The sequence below is a fragment of the Agelaius tricolor genome, unplaced genomic scaffold (genome assembly GCF_023055355.1).
Source record: "Agelaius tricolor isolate 1412-34295 unplaced genomic scaffold, bAgeTri1.0.p SCAF_7, whole genome shotgun sequence".
NCBI lineage: Eukaryota > Metazoa > Chordata > Aves > Passeriformes > Icteridae > Agelaius > Agelaius tricolor.
Window position 1 is genome coordinate 27178906 of NW_027269267.1, and position 25807 is coordinate 27204712.

The following is a 25807-nucleotide window of genomic DNA, read 5'->3' on the forward strand; positions in this document are numbered from 1 at the left end:
AGCTGCCTGCCAGCCACTGCACTCGAGGTTGGAAGCTGCAATAACAGCCCCTCTACAAGACAATGCACGGTTATAGCAAGTGAAGTGTGTCCCATTATCACTGATCTCTCCAGCTGCACTCAAATCCAGCTATGGAGAGACACATCAGAATCACTTCTTCACCAAATTCATTACAGCTCCTACTGCAAAACCACATTTCCCCTCCTAGCCAGCACAGTCACTCCCTGTGATGCACATGCAATCTGAAGGTAAGCAGACCTATTAGACTTTATTAAAAATACTGTCTTGAGATTATTCACCACAGCTGTTTCCTCTTCAAGCTAGTGGAAAACAGATGGCAACATAACAAGAGCTAGATAATTTTAAAAATTAACTCTAAAACATGACACTTGTACAGGATGTCTTCCACTCATGCATCTCCAAATGGGATAGTAAAAATAAATTGATGCCAAAAGTCATTTTGCTAGTACAATATAGCATAATTAACATATCAAGAAGAAGGGCAGAACAAAGAATACTTCAAATTACACAGAAAAGCAGCATGTTGTGTAGAACACAAAGCTGTTGTTGTAGATTCCCTACAAAAACACTGAGAACATTGTTTATCTCCTCTGTCAAACACCTACAAAGCCTGACAGTATCAAGGCACCTGCAAAGCATCAAGACAGTGCAATTACAGGTTTGGAGAACAGGGGTGTACACTTTTTAATAATCATTAGCAACTTCAGTCAAGATTCACATGGGTGGGAAACAGCAAGGAAAGTATTTAAAGTCATACTAATTATCTCTGTGAACATAATGAGGGGATTTTATTTGTGTCAGTCTGGCTCAACTGCAGCCCATCAACTCTATTTCATGCATATTCCATATGCTTAAGAGTAGAATTTTAAAAACTATAAATACACAACTGTAACAGACTAAACACACATTGAGGGAGACCATGTATTATTGAGCTACTGCATGTTGAAAAAATTCCTACCAAACATCAGCATTGATGGACAGACAGCAGTGAATCTCAATCAGCATCTACAGGACCAATTTAGAGTCAAAGGAGAAAGTTTGGACAGAAATGAAAGCCATGCTTCTGACTACCTCCTTTATGGGGAACAGTTCAGGCTAAGTGGTTATCTTTTTTTTCCTAATGCTTAGCACTGAAATGCAGTATGCAACAGACCCTTGAACTACCAGCTCACATTTTGGGATCTACTAATGACTCTGAATCTCAAATTTAGAGTAGCAAAGAAAACAATGCTACAACACTTCATTTTTCTGGGCAGACTCCTGGAAGTGACTACTTAAGTGTGGTATACATTGAAGAACTTACAAGGTGCAGCTTTTATTTCCTGGCAGAAGAATCTATTTCTTTTAAAAGCCAACAAAGTAGTCTCTGCCAATCCAGAAAACTTTCCAAACTCCACTGCAGATCCGCTGAGAAATACACTCACTTCTATTCTCCTACTCCATTAACATGCCTGGTATCAGCCTCCACCACCTATTCTATCAACATTTCTAAAAACTAGAAAGTAAATAACCAGAGCAGTTAGACACTGTCTTTTACAGTACAGCAAAACTGGTCCAAAAGAAAACTTACGCGTTTGTATATCTGTTCATCCCCCTTCAAAAAAACCCCTCAAGCATAAAACAAACCACACACATAAATTGTGCCAGATGGTTAGCACATTTAGAAGCAGAGCTGGTCCTAAAATCAGCTCTGGATACACTCAACCCTATCACTGACAGCACAACACAAGCAATAGTCCCTGTGATTCTTCCACCTATCATGTTTATTGCTGTAATTTGAAGCCAAAAACAGCAGCCTCAAAGTGCCTCAAAACAGCAACACTTGTGGTCAGTAAAGCAAATACACAAACTGAAATACTGTTCTCTGTAATAATCTAGCATAAAATACACTGCACACGATCATAACCTGCATAATATATATTGTAATAACTATATAACTGCTTTACATGTTTTTTTATACTGTCACGTTACAGAGATATATGAAACCCTACACAACATGCAGGCAACTTTTAACTTTGAAACTCTCTCTGTTCAGCTGACATTTAAAAAACCTTACTTTCATTTCTGACTACTTATTCTGCTGGGTTTTGATACAGCTTTATCTGAGATGAAAGAATTCTCTATTCTTTTTCTACAAGCATAATCAAATATCACATGTTGCTAATCTTTTACTACATCACAAATACATCTAAAGTGTCTGGAATAGTGAAACTGTTTGGTGTACTTAAGAGCCAAGCAGTGAAAAAGAATAACTACAGCAAAAAAAGATATTTCCTTCTACACCATTTTATCTTTCTGACTTCCATTCTAAGAGCAGAAGACTGAATTTTGCAATTTGCCTGCCACATTATTTAGCAAATTTGTGATCTCAAGCAAGACAGTGAAGTCTCTGACATACTCATGTACTCTTCTAGCTGTGACTGTATGAATCAACTTCCTCTATTTATGGAAAGTGGGTACTAAATTAACTCTTGCCTTGGCATTTATCATCTACAAGCTTCATTCTCAAATTCACGGGATATCCTCTGTCCGGCACAGTGTGCCATTCCAAGGAAGTTGTGTAACTCCTGCTGGCATGGCTAACCAAAGCTGACACATGCTTATATTGCAGAGGTAAAAAAACTAAACCAACAAATTGTTACCATCTTGTGAAACACAAAACTCAGGTGAATGACACCCAGACTGCCATTTCCCATTATGAGACCCACACCCAGACCTGTTCAAGTGGTACCTCTTCCATTAGTTCTCTCCCCTTTGTAAAGGCAAAGTAGGCATAAACACATGTATTGAAAATTTGTCTTGTAGATTAGGAACTCAATTTCCAAATCTTAAATATAAATCCTGCCTCATTTTCTTCAAGAATCACAAGTCATATATGCTGCCAGTCAGGCTTACATTTAAATGGAAGGAGATGGGGCACATGTACAGTTGATAACTGCAAAATAACCACCTGCAAAATAAATCTGCCAAGGAATCCAATTACATCACTGAGCTTTAACCACTTACCGTGTACTTGCAAGAATGAGAAGGACACCCATTTAACAAGCTTCCTTCCTCTTTAACAAGCTTCCTTCCTCATCCTTTGCCTCCCCCATCCCCATTTTAAATGCTTTACAACAACCAACTATATCATGTGGATTATCTAAAATAAAGTTCTCTCCCTTGTTATCATTAAGAGCTGCAAATTACCAAGAGCTCACACCCAGTGGAAGATGTTTACTGAATAGATAGTACAGCTCTGTGGTTTTCCCAGCAGGGAGGAAAAAGCCACTTAAACAGATAAGCCCTCCTTTCAACTTCTCTCCACTTCCGCCTCCCTGCTGTACCCTTCAGCTCAAAGGAGCACCTAATCTTAGACAGTGCCAGAATCAACACTGCACTTAAGTAAAAGAACTCACATAAAATTCCAGCACTAACAGTCAAGCCAACTATAAAGAATCATTCAATAACTTACTGAACACATCTCATGGGTGCTCTCTGCTACTTTGTTTTGGGAGATCCTATACCACTTTCTCTACATAACAGCTGTGAATTTTCTCCCCCCAACCCTGCAACTGCTCTCTCCTTAATCCTTGCTAACTTGATTGCCAATCACATCCCTGCTCTTACACAAGCAAGATACCCTTAAACATATGGGAATCCTTGATGTCATTCAGCAAGGAATTACTAGACCCACAAAGTGCAGACTTCATCTGCATCTTAAGAGAAGATAAAAATCTCTAAGCAATTTGATTATGCAGAACAAGCCTCAGATGCATTTAATAGTACTCCATGATATGCATTTAGACTACAATTCAAAATATTTTGTGTAAGTTATCATTGCCTTTTCAAGAAAGGAAAAAAAAATAATAACAGTTGCTAACTTCTAACTCTTTTAATCAGGCAGAACTAAAGAGGAAGATGAGGAACCACATGCCTATCTATAAAACACTGGTCATTACTCTCCCTTCTGTGGAAGGAGCACATTGCAAGTACTGCTGTTCTGAGACATGCCACTGTCCTTCAAAGCAGCAGGAAACTCGAATGCAAACAGAACCAACCCTTTCATCTCAAGTACAGGTCTGCAGGGAGAACCACAGCTTAGAGGGCTGTGTAGAAATTAGCTTATGAACTGTCTGCTGCAAAAACTCCTTCAACACAACTCCCACAGAAATAACACAGAGAAGTCTCTAAAACATCCTTCTGAGGAAAGGGGAAAGAAAAGAGGCAGGAAACAAAGGAACGCTGAACTCTAATAGATCTCTTCTGCTAATCAACAGAAGGCTGCTGACATGATGTAAGGGCAGACTTGACACAGCTTGGAGAGAAGTAAGAGTATGTACCAGAAGCTTCACAAAAATCAGACATGGTTTTCAAACCACAGAAAGAGGGAAGAAGAATAAATCACTAAAAAATGTCATAGAATGAGAGCAAGATACTAGTCAAAGTACATGGATGAATAAAGGCACAAAAACACAGCTGCAAAAGGTTAAAGAGACTTCAAGGGAATTTACTTTCTGTCCATGCCAACAGTCTAATTAGCAATCACTGTGAAACACTGTAGCAATAGCTGCTACCTAATACCTGGTGCCTCCTCCTTTGCCCTCATCCGCAAAGGGCTGAGGAAGCACCGGCCATCCAAGGCGAGCCCCAGCGGCTGCAGCAATCACACCGGGGGCTGGCTCCCCTCACACACACGATGTGCTTCATTGCCACAGCCAGTGTTACAACACACAGACCTGTCTTCTGTTATTGCATCTCCACTTCCTCTTTTCACCCTTTAGGACTGACACCACGGTTATCCCAGGATCAGGAACTGCAGCAGGTTTTATGTGATTTGAGGCTAGCCCAGACAAGGCCTTACCCAAGCAGAGCAGTGCCAGGGCTCTCTCTGAGCAGAGCCTCTCCCCCAGCCCCGGGGTCCGGAGCCTGGGCTCGGGGCCAGCTGGGACACAGTGCAGCTGTGTAAACCCTGAGCAGGCTGCTGGGGAGCAGCCCTGGCAGACAGCACTGCAGGAGGCCTCCCTGGACACCCTTCCCCACCTCAGGGCTGCATTCCAGCTCAGATCCTTGGCTCTTGGCAGAGCTCTGCAGGTTCCTCTGCACCCGGACTTTTGCCTTACCAACCCCGACTCTACCCTGAGGACTTAAATTCTGGTATTACCTTGGACCAACTCATCATTACAGAGTTCTCTGGTGGTCACCATGCTCTTGGTTGACCCTAGCTAACATCATGAACCTATTCTACCCTTGTATGGCTACCATATGATTCCCCACTTCACTGGCAAGATCACTGCCCTGCTACTTTGTTGTCATGCTCTGCTTCCAGCCTGCCTTTTTTAATCAAGTAATCCACTTTGTGCTCCGTGACAAGTGGAATAGGATAGCCTCACATCAAATTAATCTTTTGTTCATTCAGTTCTGCTCTAAATATTAATAAAACACACCCTTATAGTAGCAGGGCATTGGAATTCTGCTACTAAGGTCACAAGGATCAGTGGAGTATTTAACCATTGTTATTCAGAACAGGGCAACACTTGTCAAGGCCAAGCAAAAGGTTATGTTGTAACATAAGCGAACAGCAGCTTTTCAAAAAGGTAAACAGCTAGAATACAAAATGAAATTTATTACCAAGGCTATAGCAGACTTGTTTACATTGTTTAGACTCCAAGCAACTAAAACAGAAGTTATTTGCACAAAACAGTGCTCTACACCAGGACTGAGACCTTGGTAGTGCAGTGCTCAAAATTCCATTACTGTTAGCTTACTGAAAGGCAAAAACTGTGTTAACACCTGCAGATCAGCAGGGAGTCTAACATGCAGGGGAGGACAGCTACACAGGGGAAAGAAAAAGCAACAATTTAGTACCAGTTTCTTAATAATACCTCCTCCTTAGCTTCTATTCTTCAAAACCAAATCAAGCGCTAAAGCAGTTTTCTGCTAAACTCTTCCTACACTCCTCAACTGTTTCAGCTAAAACAGACAACATCAGCTCAAGAGAAGTCAACATTTTAGCAAATATCCAGGTGTCAAAATTAAGTTTTAGGCAACCCTTGCCTTTTGATCTCAAATAATTCAATAAAAATCCCCCAAAATCCCAGAGAACAGAAATCAATATATTTTCTGATCCTTGTGAGAGATACTTGCTCTTGTACTGCATTTCACTTCTCCAATACTGGTTATACCAGGGAGGATTTGCACAGAAGGCATTTGACTCCAAGTGCAGATTGACAAGAACAGGATCTTGAAAGGAAGGAAGCAAGACTTGGCTAGGCAGAGAAACAGAATCCTGCTTGTCCTCCCCTGTCCCTTCCCCTGGCAGGGTTCTCTCATCACTCTGGCACTGCTCAGCCAAAGCCAGTGGATTCCATCTCTAGATATAGCTGGGAGAGGAGCTTGTGAGGCTTCTGCACGCCACTCTCAGCGGGGGAAGGCACATCACAAATGAAGTAAGCAGGAGGAAAGAAGAATGCCACAATGGAATAACAGTGGCTGAATACATATTCAGGTCCAAGATCCTTGCCACTTCAACAAAATTGCCTTCCAGAAAAATGTAGAATTAGATGGAAATTGGCACCATGACTGGTAAATACCATTTTTCTCTTCTGTTCCCCACTTAAGAAAGTTAACTTGACAAAGGCTTGATGATTAAAGATTCCACTGTATGGTAAGGAATGCAGCAAAGCAGCTCAACAACAATGCCAGAGCAGGTGTTGAACTAAACATATGTCAGAAAACCATGTATTCCACTACAAGAACAGAATACAGATGGTGAGTAATTATTTTATTATTATTATTTTATTATAAACATTACCATTACACAAGTACCACTCATCCCATGGGCTGAAAGCAGTACAGCATTTTTCTTTTAAAAGTAAATATATAATCCTGTAAAGGTAGGAATGTTGTGTACACAAAGGGCCTCAAGATGAAAACTAACAACCCTCACGATGGCAGCCCTCAGTTTCAAGTGTTTGACTCTGGAAGCTCACCGGTGCTGAGCAGACAGGGTAAACAATACAAGCCTTCTAGACACTGCTTCCAGCTGCCAGGAACATGAATGAAGACATATGTCTGATGTCATAATGTCACAGTGAGACAAATATCCAGGCTGTTTTACAGGCAGAACAGCAGCTATGTGTTTCAGTGACTTCCCTAAATCAGGCTGTCTTTCAAATAATTAGCATAAAAACTCATCTATCATTAAGGCTAATTAGGCAATTAATGAACTTTAAAAAAATCACACCTGAGGAGACTGTAAAAGGAATTAAGTGGGCCAGGTCAAACTTACTGTCTTATATCTTGAAGGTATGGGGCTGAACCACCCAATCTAGATTATTACAAGATTACAAACCAATCTTGTATCACAGTGATTACACTATCTACAGCTAAGCCATAACTACTGATATGATTCTGAAGCAGCTTGCGTACAACTAAAGCTCTTTCAGAGGCATCACTAATACCACAGAAGATGTACAGCAGCATCCTTTTGACTTAGTTTTAATTTACAAAAGTCTCAACCTCCTTCCCTTATCCCCCGAAAGCTCTCAATCACAGCCCTACAACAGAATTCACATTAGTCCCCATCAAAATCCAAATAAGTGCTCCATTCCTCAAAAGAAATACTTGAACACAGTCTTGATACTAAGCTGTTTTGTTTCAAAGATTTTACTTGAATGGTTGTTGAAAAAAAAATTAAAAATCCTGATTAAAGTAAAGCTAACCCACTGGCTCAAAATCATGTTTAGAAGCTTTATATTGTCGTCATCTTCATCCTATGCTGGCCTATTTAGTGCTAATCTCATGTTCCCAAAAGAAAACTATCATTCAACAAACAGAAAGCAATGCAAAGGAAAAAAAAAAAAAAAGCAGCACACAGTGGTTGAGCTATGGCTCATCCTTCCCACACCCTGTTCCCCCACAGCTGTGAAGCTCAGCCCTCCAGCACAGCTGGTTTCAGGTGCACCACAGAGGTCACAAAAGCTACAAACACTTTGTCAGGGGAAAAAAAAAAAACAAAACAAAACAAAAAAAAAGGCATGCATCCATGTCCAAAACAATGGCAAAACAGCAAGAAAAAATATCAAATAAATGCACATGACACCTGCACTAGATCAAAGTGCACTGTGCCTTGCCTCTGTCAAAACCCCAACCTACCCCAAGAGAAATATCCCAATTCTATCTCCTGCAGGCTGATACCCTAGAAGATACATACACTGCAAAATATGTTAGCATTAGACCACGACACTGAAAACATCAAATGTTATACCTACAATACAACAAAAGCACTGATAAATTACTGCCTCCTCCAGAAGGACAAAGGGAACCAAATTCCTGCCTTTAAGGCACAGCTACGAGGTCCTTACTCCATACTCTGAGGGAAGTAGGTAGAAGCTCCTGTCCATATCTCATATTGGGGAGTTCAGGAGAGCAATAGAGAATCTGACTTAGCCCCACAGCCAGTGTTCTCCCACCACACAAGTTAGTGGGTTTTTCAGATCACACTCTGTAGCACTGAGTTAACCCCATGCAAGGCCAGACGAGTTTTGGCATATCTGCAGCCTGGCACTAATTCACAGACATGTAAGCTCTTATTTGGTTCTAAGCCCTTCCTGGATAAGATACTCATGCCTGACCCCATTTCATTCTGCCACTGTGCATGGTCTGTTAAGCACAGAATTCACTCCTTTATGTTTCCCAATGCAATGTGCATGGTAGTGCTGGAGTAGAGACCCCACCTCACAAGCACCAGGTACTTCTGGTTATATCTCAAACAGCCACCAAACATTTAAAAAAAAAAAGTTGGACACAGTACAACTAAACCTGAATAAGATTCAATCAGACCAGGCGAAAAATACACCTTAAATTCCAGAGATTCACTCTGCACAAGAAAGTGAAGCCCATATTCAAGAGCATGCAGTACAAGTTATTTCCAAGAATGGATTACCATTTCCCATTAGCAGAAGCAGGGCAACAGTGTACCAATGATTTGCAGGTGTTATTAGGAAACTTTAATAACAACATTTTCCACTAGACTGTTACAGAGACTAGTTATATTTAATACTGAAGCTGGCTTTAAAAGTAATTCAGCTCTTTTTTTTTTCCACTTTCAAACTCACAACTTTGTGGAATACTGTCACAGAATCAGGTGTCAAAACACACTAATTATCAGCCTGTAAGAGTTTCACTTTTACTGAAATGACTTTGCTCTATTGCAACATTCCAAATCCCCCCAGGCACTTTTTATCCCCTGTCAAAAATCACAGAATCACCATTCAAAAACAGACAGGCAGGAGTATTGGTCTGAATAAAAATTAGCTTTTTTCCTCCCTCTCAGGCAATTTTGCTTAGTAGGCCTAAAAAATAAAAAAGCCATGGGAGAATAGGGAGAGTCACACTATCTTGAAATCTAGTTCCTCTCAACTCTAACACGCAAGACCAATTTCCTGAAGTCCATTGCAAGCACCACCCCACAGAGCACAGAGGTTGGCTCTACACATCAGCAGGAGAGAGAGGGGACACCAACAGTTCCCCCAGCTTTAAACAGGGCTGGATTTGTGACTATTGACCACAACCTCCTTTCTAAGCCATCACCATCTCTGAAGCACCTAAGCCTATTCTGCAGTAACTACCTGGAGCTCCTGTTAGTGGGAACTCTGGTGTTCACAGTGGTCAAGCAGAGCCATCCAAGAGCTGCTGGCCCTCAGCATGCAGCAAACTTAATTATGTGGAACAATCTACAAACACAGGGTAGACAAATATTTACAGAAGTAAGACTAGTGCTGGTCAACTCCTACCTCACACTTAGGGCAAGAAATGCTAATAGAGCACAAATGTGGTTCTTCAGGTATCCTAACAATTTGAAATTTGAATATTATGCAACATCAGCCAAAGTCTTAAACATGAAATATCTACGCTGTAAACATGACTACAAGTTTATCAAGAGGAACAGGCCACAGAACATTTGCAGAAACAGCAGATGAGTCCTTTCCCTTATGTACCAGGGAATACTTTACACAAAACTCAGAACTTGAACATTATGTTCCTGGAGGTAAAATGCAACCTATCATTTGAGGAACTGAACTAATAGGTTAATGAACCAGTGCTGCAAGGATAAGTACTCTGAAGGAAGCCTCTAGGACCAGACTTGGTCTAGGCTACAGCGAATTCGCACAGATCAAGACGAGGACCTTACTGACAGTTACAGCAGTGCACAAAATTTACAGGAGCACAGCTCCTCTGACTTGAGCAGAGCAGGTGCAAGTTTTCTAGGACCTTTACTTCATCCCTGAAACAGGGCATAATACAGTCCAATAGCAACAATAATCCCCTACAGAGCAAAATGGCTTTTGGGTTTACCAAATTCTCAGACATCCTGAGCAGTACAGTTACCTTTATATAAGTGCAGAAGATGTGAGAACCTTAAAAATGGTTCTGTACCCATATAATATGCTGAAAGACACACAGCTGCTGGAGTTTCACAATTCTGTCACTATTTTTGCATACCTTGTGAGAAACAACTAGCTCTTCCCTCAGCTCCTTACAATATGTAGAAAAAAACATAACGTGCAGCTACCTCCATATACAACCTATTTCATGTAATCACTTATATATCTGCTGTCAGGGACATTTGAAAAAAATCAAAGGAAGACAAGAAATTGTACTGATCAGATCTGTACAGGAGTGACAGGTCTCAGTGCTAGCACTCCTTGCTTATATCTGCTAAAATGTATTAAAAGCAGCTAAAAAGAAGATAAATATTTCCCCAATATTAAGTTCTCCATGAGAGCAAATGCTGCCATTTCAGAGATATTCCACAAATCAAATCAAAAGGGAAAACAAATCAGCAAGTGCATTTATAAAGAGAAAAAACAATGCTTCCAATGCAAGTCTCATCTTAAGAGCAGGTGTTTTGTGAAGAAGTTTTTCAACATGTATTGTACCACTAGAGTTTTCATGACTAGTAACAGCACAAAGAATGAAAGCTGCAATCCCAGAAACAGCACTCACAGCGGGCAAATGGCAACAAGAGAAGAGCGGACCACTGGACTATGAAGAACTTGCATTTGTTCCATAAAACTTAGGGCAGCCACTCAGATACATAAAGTATTCATAAAAGCACGATTTTCTTCAGGAAGAACAGAACAACTACTTGCAAAAAATAAGAGCAATTCTGTTGGAAAACTGCATCTCTCTTTTTTACTGACTTTGAATTATCTGCAACAATGCAACCCCAACCAGTAAATCTAACTTAAAATATGGCTGTTTTGGAGAGGATGGATTGGTTTTGTTTTAGGCACACACAGCTCCCACATTGTGCCACAGTGTCAGAGCTCAATTTTCCAAGGCTGTGTTCATGTGTTCTATAGCAGTCACCAGCCTTTCAAACCAGAATCAAAAAGCAACTGTAGGATGTCACACCCTGTGTCTCCTGCAAAATAGATCTAATTTTCCATTACAAACTGGTGATTGTTCCTGGGCAGGGGGAGGGAGAGAGGGAGGGAGAGAGAGACTAAGAAAGGCAGCTTTTGTACTATCTACCAGATTTTTCTTCTATTTCTACCACCCTCCTTCCTACAATTCTACAAGCTGAACGACAGCCAGATAAATCAACGGAACTACTTTTCACCGAAATAAGACAACAAAACATCTGAGAAGTTTCAAAATACAGTTCAATTTCACTGTTCAATTACACCATTAAACACAAGCACATATAATTACCTTTAAGAACTCACTAATTGGTTTAAAATGCACATCTTAGAAGATGCTAAGAGAAATAGCTTTCAGAATGTTGCACTGTAGCACTCAATGAAACAGGAAATGAGGAACAAAGAAAGGAATTTCATAGATTCCAGATGTACTCTGACACCAGCTGGGAAATACAAGCAAGAATCAACTCCAGCCTTGTAAAAAGCTACCACTAACTGTTTTCTTCTAGTGTTCTTGAACAGAAGTAAGTAGCTGTAAACAATTTGTAAACAGAAATATTTTTAGAAGGAATTGGAAACAGTAATAAACTTCTTCCCTTCCCTCCTATTTTTAAGGAGTTTAAAACTCAGCCACCAGTTCATCTGGTTTTTTGAGCTGCTTTTTTTAAACATATGAAATCTGAATAAACAGTCATAACAGCAGCACAACTGTAAATATTTCAAGTTATCCATTTTCCAATACTTGGAATATTAAAGCTGAATGGAACTCAAAAGCAAGGAAAATTTAAAAAACAGTAAGGTTGACTTACACTACATGCCTTCCATGGAACTGAATAGAATTTTAATTTGCAAAATTGCTATAAAACGAGTTATCAGTCACTTAAAATTTTTATTCCTACATCTATAAATTAAAAAAAAAGAAAACACACTCCAGATTAAAAATCCAGGAAATAAAACTCCTTCACAAGTTCAAACACCCTTCTGCTCCCTGTGTAACAACATCTCCAATGTTTCATCTTCCTTTTTTTGAAACACAAACTCAGGCCTTTCAATGCAAACTTCTTCTAAATGGATTTTGAAATCTCCTCATAAGCAAGTTTAGAGACAAAGAGACAAATTTATTTCCTCCCAAAGTCACTGTAACATATGAAAAGAAAGCTTAAGCCTGAAGCATGCATCTTATGGAACACAGATCCGTGTTCCCCTCCTCCCCTCATCACAGAAATAGTTGTTCTTCCCAGTTTTGAAACTTTTCATTCATTTATTGCACATGGAAGAATTGAGGCACTTCATCTAACATGCATCCACCTCCTAGCAGTGTGTAAAAGTACATTCATATTTATGCAGATTAAACACTGCATCAAATGCTAGCTGCTCAAACCTACCTTACTTCAGTAGGTAGTACTTGCATCAAATGCTAGCTGCTCAAACCTACCAGTCATTCTGAAGTAAGTGAAACCCTCTTACCATCACATCACCCTAATCCATTTCAGCCAGTGGCCATGCAGTCACAGCTACAAACCTCATCAACAGGGGACAAACAGCAAGATTCAGTTGCTGGGCTAATGAAGGGACCTTCGTTTTGCCCCAGTGCTCCCTGAGAGGTAACAACTTGCAAATGCACAAGTCTCCAGCAATGCAGAAAAAAATGATAATACTTCAGAGGACTGGAATGAAAACTGAACAGCAGAAACATTAATCAGAAGCCTCAAAAGTCTTCAACATTTGTGTTCTTCCCTCAAGAGACTTCAAAAATACAGATACACTATATATTTTCTCTTTCAAGCAGAAGGGGAAAAAAAACCCAAACAGCCCTCAAAGACCTCAAACTTTCCACTGAATATATGAAGTGTTTTACAGTGGGCAATGATCCACTAAAATTTGAGAAAGGAAAACAGGGGGAAAATATTGCAGTTCTCCGTAGTTTTGAAGCTTCACATCTCATTTTGCAAAACTTTCACCCAGAAAGTCTTCTATAGGAGGAAAACAACATGTGAAGTTTCAGGGAACTTCCTTTCCCCCGGTAGAGGTTAGGATGGGAGAGGAAGGAAGTTAGATTTGCTTTGTTTTTACTCCAAAACAAAGCTTTTATTTTGGTCCTAAATTCAGTCACCAATCCGCCACGCTGAAGGAATCAGATGTTAAAGAACAGACATTTCATAAGGTTTAGCAAATGTCAGTAAAATCAGAAGGTTAGAATGGGTGAGTCCACAATCAGCTTTTCTGTTTAATAAATTATAACCTTTCATTAACTCCAAGATTGAGCTTTTCCTTGGTGTAACCACAAAATACATAAATCTGGAGTACTAGAAAGTTTAAAAGCACAGCATTAAGATTTACTAATGCGTGTTTTGACTATTAATATAAGCCTTAGGTGACTTGCTCCTCAGAAGCATTAATGGTCCACCAGCACACACACATTCATTTTCCTTTGACATATCTGGCTGAACATTTGTTGGTCAGATCAATATGAGCAATGCAACTGTCTGATATTTAGATCTTTTACAGTATGCAGCCAAGTCTACAAGCCTCTGATTTTATTCTAGGCTTCTGGCTCTCAGAAGAGCTAGCTGTAAGATTTATTCTCCAAACACATCCGTTTGCAAAGTGCATTGTAACAACATGAGAAGTGTTAAGTACTCCTTAACAACCCAAAGTGGATTTTACCTCATCCTTTCCCCTCCCCGACCTCCTTCAAGAAAAAAAATTGCTACATGAGATATTGAAAGACTTAACTCGACTCACAGAAGTGCAATTACTGGCTTTAACAGAATTATTCCTAATTTACACTCCTGTAATGGAGATCAGTGAGTGAGAAAGGATAGAGGGAATTTTAACCAAATTAATACTATCAAAGGTATTTTTGATGAGGTTTTTCAAATGTATTTTCTAATCTTGGTGTAGGAAACATTGTCCAGTGTTTACATGAGGTCTTCCTTAAACGGGAGCATCAGTGCAACAAATGACTTCACATGACAACAGTGCTTGACAACATAAGTGCATAAGCAGAAATCTTGCTTTGATGCAGAAAAAGGAGAAAGCTCTGTTAAGCATAAATATGATAATCAACATGAGGTGCCTCAGCTTTAAAAGACAAGTGTGTGATGGAGAAATGGGGCAGCCTGCCTGACTATTAATTAACACCAACTAGAACGCCTGAACTTACATAAACAGCTAAGGCTCCTGAACTGAGTGTGAAATTCAAGTAGTTCTCAAGCAGAAGGTCAGAGATACAGATACATCAATTTGTCAGATAATCTTCTTGCCATTCTCTCTGGAGTTTTAACATTTATTCTCCAGAGCAGCTGACCAAGCTGGTGTACTGGCATCCAACAAATCATCAAGAAAACCTACAGTAAGGAAAGGGAGTGAACTGAAGAGCACAGAAGGAGTCAGGCAGTGTCACAACATCACCAGTACCCAGACATGAAAGCAAGGGATGCACCTGCTGTCCCCTCCGATTTCCCACACACACACACTCCCAGTCAAGCTCTTGGACACCTGTCCAGAAACACCTCTGACAAACACTGGAGTGCACAGCTCACTAAAATGGAAGAAAACTAAACCTGAAAAGAAAATTAAGTTGCATTCTTTGGTTCTGCTTTGCAAATTGAACTGGATTTTCTTTTCTGAGAGCGGAGGAGCATCGGTCCACAGCAGGTGTGCAAAGAGCACTTCATGGCTGGGAGCAACATGAGCAGGGAAGGGGAAAGACAAGATCTGCCTTCCCAACAGCACCAAGGGACTAATCTGGGGGACCATATCATGATTTCATGCTTTGGACTGCAGCTATCAAACAGAATGGAAGCAATATGCAATACATAAAGAACAGCATCAGGCAGAACTGACACATAAAAACAGAGCAGGAGAAGGTAATATTGGCATCTAACTAACCCAGCAATTTCGGAACTAAAGATCTGGTTTTAACCAATGATAGTGAAATAGTGGAAAAAAAATACAAAAAAACCATTAATCAGTCTGAAGAGTAATTCAAGGCAATGAAGTTTTCAAAAGCATTTTCTGGAAAACTGAGAAAGATTTCCAGCACTTGTATGTCCTTATGTAAGAGCATTTGGTACTCTTACTACCAGACAATCACTTCCATGAAGAGACAAGAAAATACTTTGCGTGAGACAGATTAAATAACAGTTCTTTCAAATGTACCAATTCCAGAAGACCACCAAAATCCTAACAAGTTTGCTTATTGACATCAAAGGCCCTGAGCATGTCTATTTAACAGATTCACTCCTGTGAATTTACCTCTACACACTCTAAAAACCAAAACACATGGGCTTCCACTCATATATGAATCCTTCTCTACTTAAAATAAGGCTATGGATGGAATGCTATGGAGTTTGGTATCAGGCTGGCAGCCCCAAACACAAGCATCATCTATTTCTTCAAAACTGCATTCACTGCAGCATTTTCCATTGCTACCTCTGTTTCTTCCTCTCACTTGCAGAAAATATGGTCTTGCTCCAGCCACGGCTGTTCTTGACAGTCCATAAACAGCCAGGGTACTCTGCCTCTAGAAACAGCACTGGACCCAGACCTTTTCCATTCAGCACACCGAACACAAGCTGGTTAGAACACAGCCACCACCAAATCTAGCAATGTCAAATACTGAACCAGCAGTGACAAATCTGCATAATTTATTCTGCATCTTCCATGGCCTGTGAGACTCAAGCCTTAATGAGCATTGCTACAGTCAATCAATAAGAATGTTAAGTTGCCACTTTATTTCACCTATGCAACATCAGTTTAAGCTGTACTTGTTAACTTTTTAATGTGAAGAAAAGATCTTGAGAAGTCTTGAATATATTCAGGGTGAGATGCAAATAGCTTTTCTTCCTTTCTTTTCCTCTTGGTCCTCTAACTTAGAAACACCGGAAAAAAACATTGTTATCTTTATAAGAAACATTTCACACTTCCTAAATAATTTTCCATTTTTTTAATAAATACATATATATAGAGAGAGAGGAGAAAGAGAGAGAGAGAGAGAGAGAGAAGTACCTGGGAAAAATTCTCACATTCTAAAAATATTTATTCCACAACCTTGTGTCCCATTTAAAAGGGAATAAATCCTTTTACAGTATTATGCAATGAACATATTTAGTCGTAATTACTTCTACAAGTAACCACTTAAGGCACTAAATCCCAGCAGACAACATTAAAAGGGACATCTTCTCAAGACAAAATGGATTTCCCTGAACAACCTTAGTATTAATAGACTTAAGGGAGACCTTAAATTTGTCAGGGACAAGAGAAGTTTCTTCTTAGCCTGGGAAACGCAGAGACCTCTCTCAAACATTTACTCTGTACCAAGTTTAATGGTGGAAGCCTGTAAATACCTTCTCTTGGCCAATGACCTGCTTAAACACCAGTAAACTAGCACTTAACTAAGTACTCTGCCTGACTTCACCCAACACTCTCAGTTTCACAAGTTTTATTGCTTTCACAGTGTCTTAAACTACACAGCTCTCCATTAATTGGTAAAGAAGGCACACTAAGAATAAAAGGCAAAGAGATGGCATATCTACAGACCAACCATACTCATTTTGTCAACTGGACATAAACAAGGTCTTACAGTTCCTAGAAAATGGAGTGAGTTTAGAACAGGGTAAGCTGTGTGTGAAGCACCAGCCTACATCAGATAGGAGCCAACTTTTATCACAAATATTTCACTGCTTCATGATTCTGCTCACACTTACTGCTAAGGATAGCTTATGCCACTGGAATTCCCACATTTCAGACTAAGGCCTCACCCTGTAACCACAAAATGGCCCTTTGAAAAGATGATAAAAGAAATATTTAGAAGTTCATGAATGTCTGAAATTGCAACAAGCGTTCACGTTGCACCAGGGGATTGTTATTATCTATCAGCTCAAAAGTACAATGAGCAAAGGGTCCTTCTCATAATATTACAGCCCCAGTAAACTCTCAGTGTGCAACATCCTCCTGCCCCAATTACTACTTTCAAACTATCAGACAGAACTACAGCAAGCTCTACTACTGCTAGAAAAAATACTATTTTAAAGCAGAGCCAAATGCCCCTAAGTATAACAGTACTAGATTTTAGGGACATGAAAAGCTTGCTAAAGTGAAAATTCACAAATGAGCTGTTTCTTTAGATTTTTCAAGTATAAACCATTTCACAAAGTAAAATCTGGCAGCAGGTTCTCTGCTAGTCAGCATACAGCTTTCAACAACAGAAACGCTAAACATGAGCTTTTATTTTTTCAACTGAAAGTTTAATAGTTGATGCCATTTAAGGAGAAAAAAAGTAGCAATTAAGTACAGCATATTTATTAAATATTAACGGTACAACAAAAGTCATGTTGTCAAGCAGAAGGACTCTTTGTAGTTTTTCCAGCCAATCATCAGCCAGAGAGCCTTATGTTGTTTCCTTTCAGGTTTTGAAACACTGACTCATGGAAATATCAGCACTGCACACTTCCTCAAAGTGGCAATCTTATAGGAAGTGTTTGTTTAGTCTTACATGACACATTGTTTTGTTTATGTATAAGGGATTCCGGTAAAAATAATTTTCAATTAAGGAAAAAAAAGACATAAGCACAATGGTTTCAGTTATGGGAAGCCAAAATATATCAATTTCAACTAGACATCTGAACAGCACATTCATTAACACAACTATTACTTTTTTCTTTCTACTGTACATTACTTCCTTGCAGCATGAGCAGAAGTTGCCAGGCATTAACTTCTTTCAATTCAACTAACCACAAAAGAAAGTGGACAAGAGGTAGCACAGTAACAACTCCTCTTAACACTGCTACCCACATTGACAGTTCACATTGCTGCTCCCCGAGTTCAGCATCTCGGTGAGACATCTTTAGGAGGTGCCACACCATCATCAGTTCAACTGAGCGAGGCAAACACACAGCTTCCTACAAAGCTTAACTGTTTCAACACTTTCAAAAAAGGAGACAGATGGCTCAAGCTAAATCCAAGCTTGACTAGAAACAACACTCCTCAGAACATGGAAGCACTTAAGAGATGCAGAATGTAATAACCCACCTAGCTTAATATGGCTGATTCCATGCAACCCATCAGTCCCAAAAGAACAAGTTATACAAGCAGAAGAAAATGCCTTCATTTACCTGCAGCTTCTTGGAAATACAGGACAAGCCAGCCATAGCAGTACACAACATTAGGGCATTCAAACATCTCCAGGCCACAGATGTTTTACACAGCCAAAAGTCTCCCAACTGCATCTGCCTCCTCATTAAAAGAGGAATGTCAACATGGGTATCCACTCTGTTTGCACTGATTCCTCAATGAATCAATCCTACATTTCATCCAGTATATTCTACTGTATATCAGTGTCCCCATTCATGATTTGCCAGCAGAGGTGCTACAGAGAAGGAAATGTCTTATCAGATCAAGCACAGAATATCTGAAAGTCAGAGATCAGGCAGAGCTTGGCTATGAAACAAGCTCCCAAAGAACAGAACTGACCATCTCCTCAGTATGATAAATCAAAGCAAAACATGGAAAATGACAATTCTTTTTTGCCCTCAAGTAAGTTTTCTCTTAACCTATTCATTGAAAGATTAAAGCCCCCTGTCACTAGAAAAGGGAGAAAACTACAAGACACCCATAAATGGGAACTGCTAAAAGAAATGTACTATTGGGAATAGCTGAAAAAAGCAGTGTCTCTCCAATGTTCACCATCTTTTCAGTGGTGCCCAGCAACAGGATGAGGAGAAACGGCCAAAAATAAAAACACAGTTAAGTTCCACCTCAACATGAAGACCTTCTTTACACTGAGGGTGGCAGAGCACTGGAATACGTTGCCCAGAAAGGTCGTGGAGTCTCCCTCTCTGGAGACACTCAAAACCCACCCAGGCACTTTGCTGTATAACCCATGCCAGGTGACCTTGCCTTGGCAGGGGGTTTGCAGTAGATGACATACAGCAATCCCCTCCAACCCTGACAACTCCTTGAGTCTGTCACCTCCCTTCAGATCCACTCACAGGACCTTCTGCAGGGAGCCTACAAACTCCATGTACAAATTCTAGAAGATTAGGATTGCTTTACAAGGCCAATCTCATAAGGAATACTTCCTCAACCCATCAAAGCAATTCCGCCACTTCCTATTTTTGTGAAAATTTCCCAAGAGACAGTCAGCTACAGAGAGGAGTGTGACTTCCGAACACGAGTGGCAGACGGCGCCGGGGCTGCCGGGCCGGGGCTGCCGGGCCGGGGCTGCCGGGCCGGGGCTGCCGGGCCGGGGCTGCCGGGCCGGGGCTGCCGGGCCGGGGCTGCCGGGCCGGGGCTGCCGGGCCGGGGCTGCCGGGCCGGGGCTGCCGGGCCGGGGCTGCCGGGAGCGCTCGGCTCCGCCCCCTGGCGGGCAGCGGCGGAACGGCGGCGCAGCGCCGGGCATTGTCCTCCCCGTGCTCCGGGAATCACCTTCCGCTCCGGCGGCACAAGCCAAGCGCCGGGATGCTCGCGGCTTTTCCTCTCGCCATCCAGCCTAAAAAACAGCGGGGATCCTTGCTGCGGTTCTACAGTAATCAAGTGCTCCGCTCCGACAGCTGAAGTCAGCAGCAGGATTAACTTTAGTCCGCGGCATAATGAGATTCATCTCAAGACTTCTGCAGCTGTTATTGTATTCGATCTCCTCAACAGTGCAAAGAAATTCCCACACTCTCGTGACTTCAATCATTCAGGTATAAGATCATCACTGTTTTCTTCTCAAGAAAACCCCAACTAATCAAACACAAACAGCTTAGCCACAAGTCATCATCCTATACGCGGGATGCGTTCTTCGCCCTTTTACTAAAAAATCACAGATGGAAACAACTTGCAATATCATCACTCGCATGGTGTCCGGATTTCTCCCTTCTGAAAAGACCTTTTTTAAATTCCCCTCCCCTCTTTGAAAAGAGACAGAGAGCAAGTCTCCGTCCATACTCTGTAGGCTTACTGAATCTCTTTTCTGGATGTATACGAGAACATAAAACGAACACGTAATTTTTAGTTTATATGACAAAATTTTAATTCTTAAAAACTGCTGTCACTAAACTACCTGTTGACAATTAACGAGGAAACGATCCAACAATTATCTCTTTGAAATGCTAACGCCACTGTACAATAATGAGATTTTCTACGTAATCTCACGTTTCGGTTTCATCCAACACGCCAATTGGAGGCTGCAAATTTGCTTCCGAAAGCAGGGAAACGCAAAGGGATATTTTTTCAAGAGCTTTATTAGGAAGCCACACGCCCTCGGTACCCACCGCTGTGAGCCCGGCGCTGAACTCCGCCACTTCCCCGGGAGCTCGCAGCCCCCGTGCCCCATCCCGGGGAGGAGAACCGCTCGCTCGGCATGTGGGACCGATTGTCTTACGGAAACGAGGGATTTCCCTCCCAGCCGGCACACTCAGAACTCGACCAGGGAGAGTTTAATCCGCTCGCTGACATCTGTCGCTTACTTTCTAATAATGTGGTTTGGAACTCGCTCAACACAAGAAGAAGAGCGAATCTCCAAAAGCGCGAGTCGGAGGAAGCCGTGAGGGAGCGACAGCAGCCCCTGCCTGTCCCCCTCGCCGAGGGCAGGGTCTGACACAGCGGCTCCTGCACACAGCCGCTTTTGGGCCGGCTGCACATCAGCCCTGCCAGTGACACACAGTGCTGAGACCCGGGGGCCGCCTTCAAACTTCTACAGCGCAGCTTAGCAACAAAAATGAAAAAGAAATAAAAAAAAAAAAGAAAATGAAAAAAAAACACCCTAAAAAAAACAAGCAAAGAAAAACCCAAAAAACCCCAAAAACAGCGAAATCCGCCGAATACCCTGCACCGCCCGGACAGCCGCCGGGGCCGCTCGCCTGCCGGACGCACGGCGCTGCCCGCCCGTCCCCGCGGCACCGGCCGCCTCCCAGGCACCGGCCGCCCGCCCCGCACAGCCCCGCGGAGCCCCCCCGGGCCGCGGGCACCGCCCGCCCCGCCGCCCCCAGCGCTCCCGCGGCGGGACGCAGAGCCAGGGCAGAGCGAAGGGGCGCTCGGCGCCTCGCCGCCCTCCGCTCCAGCGGGGGCTCCCTGCCCGCTGCCCCGCGCGCTCACCAATTTTAATCCTGACGCTCTGGAAGACCCGCAGCCCCTCTTCCTCCACCGCCATGGTGCTGCCGCCGCCGCTGCGCCTGACGCTCAGCAGTGCTGGAGCCCCGCCGCCGCGGAGGCGCGGGGAGCGGGCAGGAGGAGGCAGGCGAGATGCTCCAGCAGACGGGAAGGAGGGAGGACGGCCGGACGGCTCGGGACGCACCGCGACAGGGCTGGAGCGAGCGAGGGACGGAGCGGCCGCGCAGCCCAGCGGAGCGCAGCGCCCGCCTCCCCCCCCCCGCGGGCTGGCAGCGCCCGCCCCGCCGCCGCCCCCTCATTGGCCGGCGGGGCGGCGGCTGCGGCGCTCATTGGCCCGCTGCCCGGCGGGCGGGGGGAGCGCGCGGGGGAGCGCGGAGCGCGGCAACAGCTGGAGCGCGGCCGCCCCCCGCAGCACGGAGGCACGGTACGGGCACGGCACGGCCCGGCCCGGCAAGGCACGGCACGGCACGGCACGGCACGGCACGGCACGGCCTGGCCTGCAGCATCCGCGCCCGGCCGGGACCCCCAGCGGGCAGCGCGGCCCGGCAAGGGCTGACCAGCTCCGTGTCCCGCTCCGGTGCCGGCCCGGACCAGCCGCCGAGAGCAACCGTTGGCGTCATGGCGAGAGAGAGGGAGGGATGTGCAAGTCCTCTTTCCCACACAGCCATAAAGAGAGGGCTGTAGCGATGCCCCAGGTTGAAAGCCATTCATTAGCGAGCAAAAGAAGTCCCATATTAAATAAACAAACCCGTTCCGGCGCTGGGAGCAGGCCAGTCTGTCTTCCTGGCTCCATTTGATCAGCGGCAAAGCTGGCTCTACCTGATTGCACGGGGAGAGCAGGGAATTCAGATTTCAGACTTGCATGATTACACATTAAACAGCGAGAAATAGGACCTGTGTCAACGTTCAGTGCCAAACTTTGGGTCTTGTAAAGTCAGTAATTGAAATATGCCTCCCTAAAGGTCTGGCAAAAGCAGAGCACAAGATTCGATGGAGGTCTACAGATTATTTCAAAAACTAAAAAATCAAATTACCTTTGGTGCAGTCACAATCCCCCTAAAGAGGTTTGGAACATCCCTTGGAACATGCAGAACAGCCCAGGCACATCACAGTCCAACATGTCTGATAAGCACAAAAAATGCCCTTTCTCAAGCCTGCAATTAAAAAAAAAAAAATTAAATACTTTCCTGTTCTAGCTCTAATTTCAGGAGTGATAGAAAGGCAAACTCACTGAGGACAATCTATACATATATTAAAAAGCTAGTAATGAAGAACAGCAAGAAGTCAGAAGGCAAATCAGTCACGGCCAGTATAAAATCTGTACCAAAGAGGTGCATGAAGGTCTGATGAAAATAGTTGAGAAATCCATCAGTGCTTGAATAATGGAAAGCACAACATATAATAAATGTCCTTTATTACCAAAAACAAAAGGTGAGGTATTGAAATGCAGAAGAGCAAATGAAAAGTTGGGAAGGGTCTACAATAGCAGAGGAAGTCAGCTTGTAGGAAAGCCTGAGGCATCTGAGTTTTCCAACACAGGTATGGTCCTAACTGAAGGAAACTGGTGAGCTCACAGCCAAAAAAGGAAGCAGTGAGTTATCTCAAGGAGCTGCCTGACTTACTGTGCCTTCCTTGTCTGCATAGCCAAGTGACATATGTAATTTGATAAAAATACTTTTACAGCACAAGACTCCAAAGAGATTTTACAAAGTACAGGCTTCCTTTTACCAACCCCCATGCTGTACTTCCTTTTTCCTCGCTGTAATATGTCCTCTGCAACCTCATTATACCCATTCCACCATGTGCCATCTTTTCTTTTATGATGCACTCAGCTCACTCCCAGCAGCACTTCAGCTCCTCTGCCTGCTGGTCCTTCACATCCCCCATGATACCTTCAGTGCTCCCTGCCCTAATAACCTTTAGCATTTTCTGCACCAATACCCAAATTTCAATTGTCACAATACTTCTGATTCCCCTCTTTTTGTCTCACCTTCCAGCTGGACAAGAGGCAACACAAGCAGCAGTCTGAACAGAAATTACAAGAATGCTGATCAGAGAGCTCACATTTTAAGAAGGACATGGTCTCAGACCAGCTAACCTGATGTTGCCTCTCAGATGCTGGATGTGACAAACAAACAATTTTGGGGTATACATGCTGAGGTATAAAAAGAAATATACAAAGTCTGTTGTTTTTGCTCTTTCACCACACATGCATATTCCTTGAACATATTGATACAAAATAAATACAAGCCCACTGGGCCATCTCACTGAAGAAAAATGGCAAGCAACAATGCTGTACACAGGCACAAATGAAGAATTACAGCTATAAGCAAGTGGATCATGTTCAGCTATAAGCAAAGGTATCCTGTGCTTAGAATCTTTATAATCCTCAACAGCATCAGGAAGAAACCTGATTCTTTTAAATATTAGGGATCTCTTTAATAAAATATTTTACTTCTGTGTTTGCTACATAAGGACTTCAGCTGGCCTAGTTTCTGTGTTGGAAGCTTTTCTTATTTGCAGAAAGTTGACCCCAAAATAGTAATTAAAAAAAAATCAATTTTTCAATTCTCTTCCCAGAATTTGCTGCTCTAAGAGCTGTTCTCAGCAGATACTGAACAGACTATCCTTCCCAATTTGCCATTGTGCTCTTTGCAGATAGTCATGGCATTTCTATCTATATCCTTTATGCCCGGAAAATGAAAGAACATACCTACCTGTAATACAGTCTTTGTATGTTCAGAAAAATCAAGCTCTACATAAATTCCCCACCCCTTGATGTGCACCCAAATTTGCAGTCAAAGCCCACCATCTTAAATCTAGTATAATTTGACCCAGCATAAATTCACCTTGTAATCTAAGGTGCTGATTTTCTCCCACGCCTTAACCTCAAGTGTTGCTTGCAACCTCGCCCTGTGCTAACGCTGGGCTCACAAGGGTGTGTGGTGTAAAACATTTGTTGGGTAAAAAAAAAATACACTGTCATGGCTCCCATTTGTATTTTGTGAAAAACAAGAGGCCCATAAGCCATGACACTTGGAAATCCTTTACCCAGCATCATAAGCAACCTGATCAGAAAGCATCTCAGTCCAAAGGTGTGGTTAGGGCACAGTGGCATGCTGGGCAGCTTTAGGAATGCATAACTGCCCGTGGCTACACTTCCAGGCCATTTTTCAGGATGGCCTAGCTTTGCCAAGAGCACAGATATGTCCAGGAAAAGTATGGCAAAATTTAACCATAAAGCCAGCCTTTCCTGTGAAATGTAGTGAAGCACAACCAACTTCCACACTTTAGCATAACAGAAACTACCAAGATGCCTACAGAATCAATTAGCAACAATTGGAACAGACCAACATTTTAAAACATCAAAGCACAAAAAAATTAGTAAATAAAAAAAAAGTGTATAGCAAGAAAAAATAGGGAAAAAAGCTGGCACCTTCTTGGACTTTTTGCCATGGAATAAATTAATATTCCTCACATGAAAATCTACAAATGGTTGCTTGCTGCTCTGTGCTGTCCAGCTACACTTCTGGTTTCCCACCAGGTCTTCTCTGCTGAAGCTGTTTGTCAGTGCTTCTGTGTATCACTGTGCTAGTTTATTTTCTGTCAGATCTTGTTTTCTTGACATACAGCTGAAAGCTTGCTGCTTCCTCTGTAATAAACTTGTCTCCAGATGTTATACAGTCCAACAATATAAATGCAAGCACTGTTTCAAAATTCACATGAATATGTATTTTTAAAGACGTTAAACATAGTATAAAAAACAGCCAAAGAGTGTGTGCTGCTTTTTCAATTTCTCCATTGTTGAAATGAAACCTCAGCAGCAGCATCACATATGTGTGTGCATATTACACATAACATGTGCAGGCAACATGAGGTATGCAGCTGCAGCAGGCTCATCAAAAAAATCTAGGCAAAATGAAATACTGCTTTTTAAGATGTGGATGAGTCTGTTAGTGACAATGTCTATCCCAACTTTCTTCATCCAAGCCATATGGGTTTATATTATTAGCTCTTCAGAGGATTCTTGAATCCAAATTAGACTACAAAGAAGGTCATTTTCTGTGACTCATTTGTGCCAAGCAAGGAAATCATTTCCTCTCTTGATCTACATGATAGCTTTCTCTTGGGAGGAAACAGAATATAAGAAGCTCTCTAATCTCCTTTTGCATTATGCAAGAAACTAACAAAAAATGAACCTTCTATCCCCAGGGTAGCACAAAGCTGCTACCTATATTTATGTGAAGGAACAACATATTTAAGACAAATCTAAGGAAATA

At 42.3% G+C, this 25807-nt stretch overlaps 1 protein-coding gene across 1 annotated transcript in view; it reads right to left on the reverse strand.

Annotated features, from left to right (window-relative positions):
• The window catches only part of RASA3 (RAS p21 protein activator 3), a 130453-nt gene extending 108666 nt beyond the window's left edge, over positions 1–21787 (reverse strand). The window contains exon 1 of the mRNA XM_071430715.1: positions 21513–21787. Within this exon, the coding sequence (XP_071286816.1) occupies positions 21513–21567 (55 nt within the window). The 5' untranslated portion in view covers positions 21568–21787. The remainder of the gene's footprint in view (positions 1–21512) is intronic.
• Between the last annotated feature and the right edge of the window lie 4020 nt (positions 21788–25807).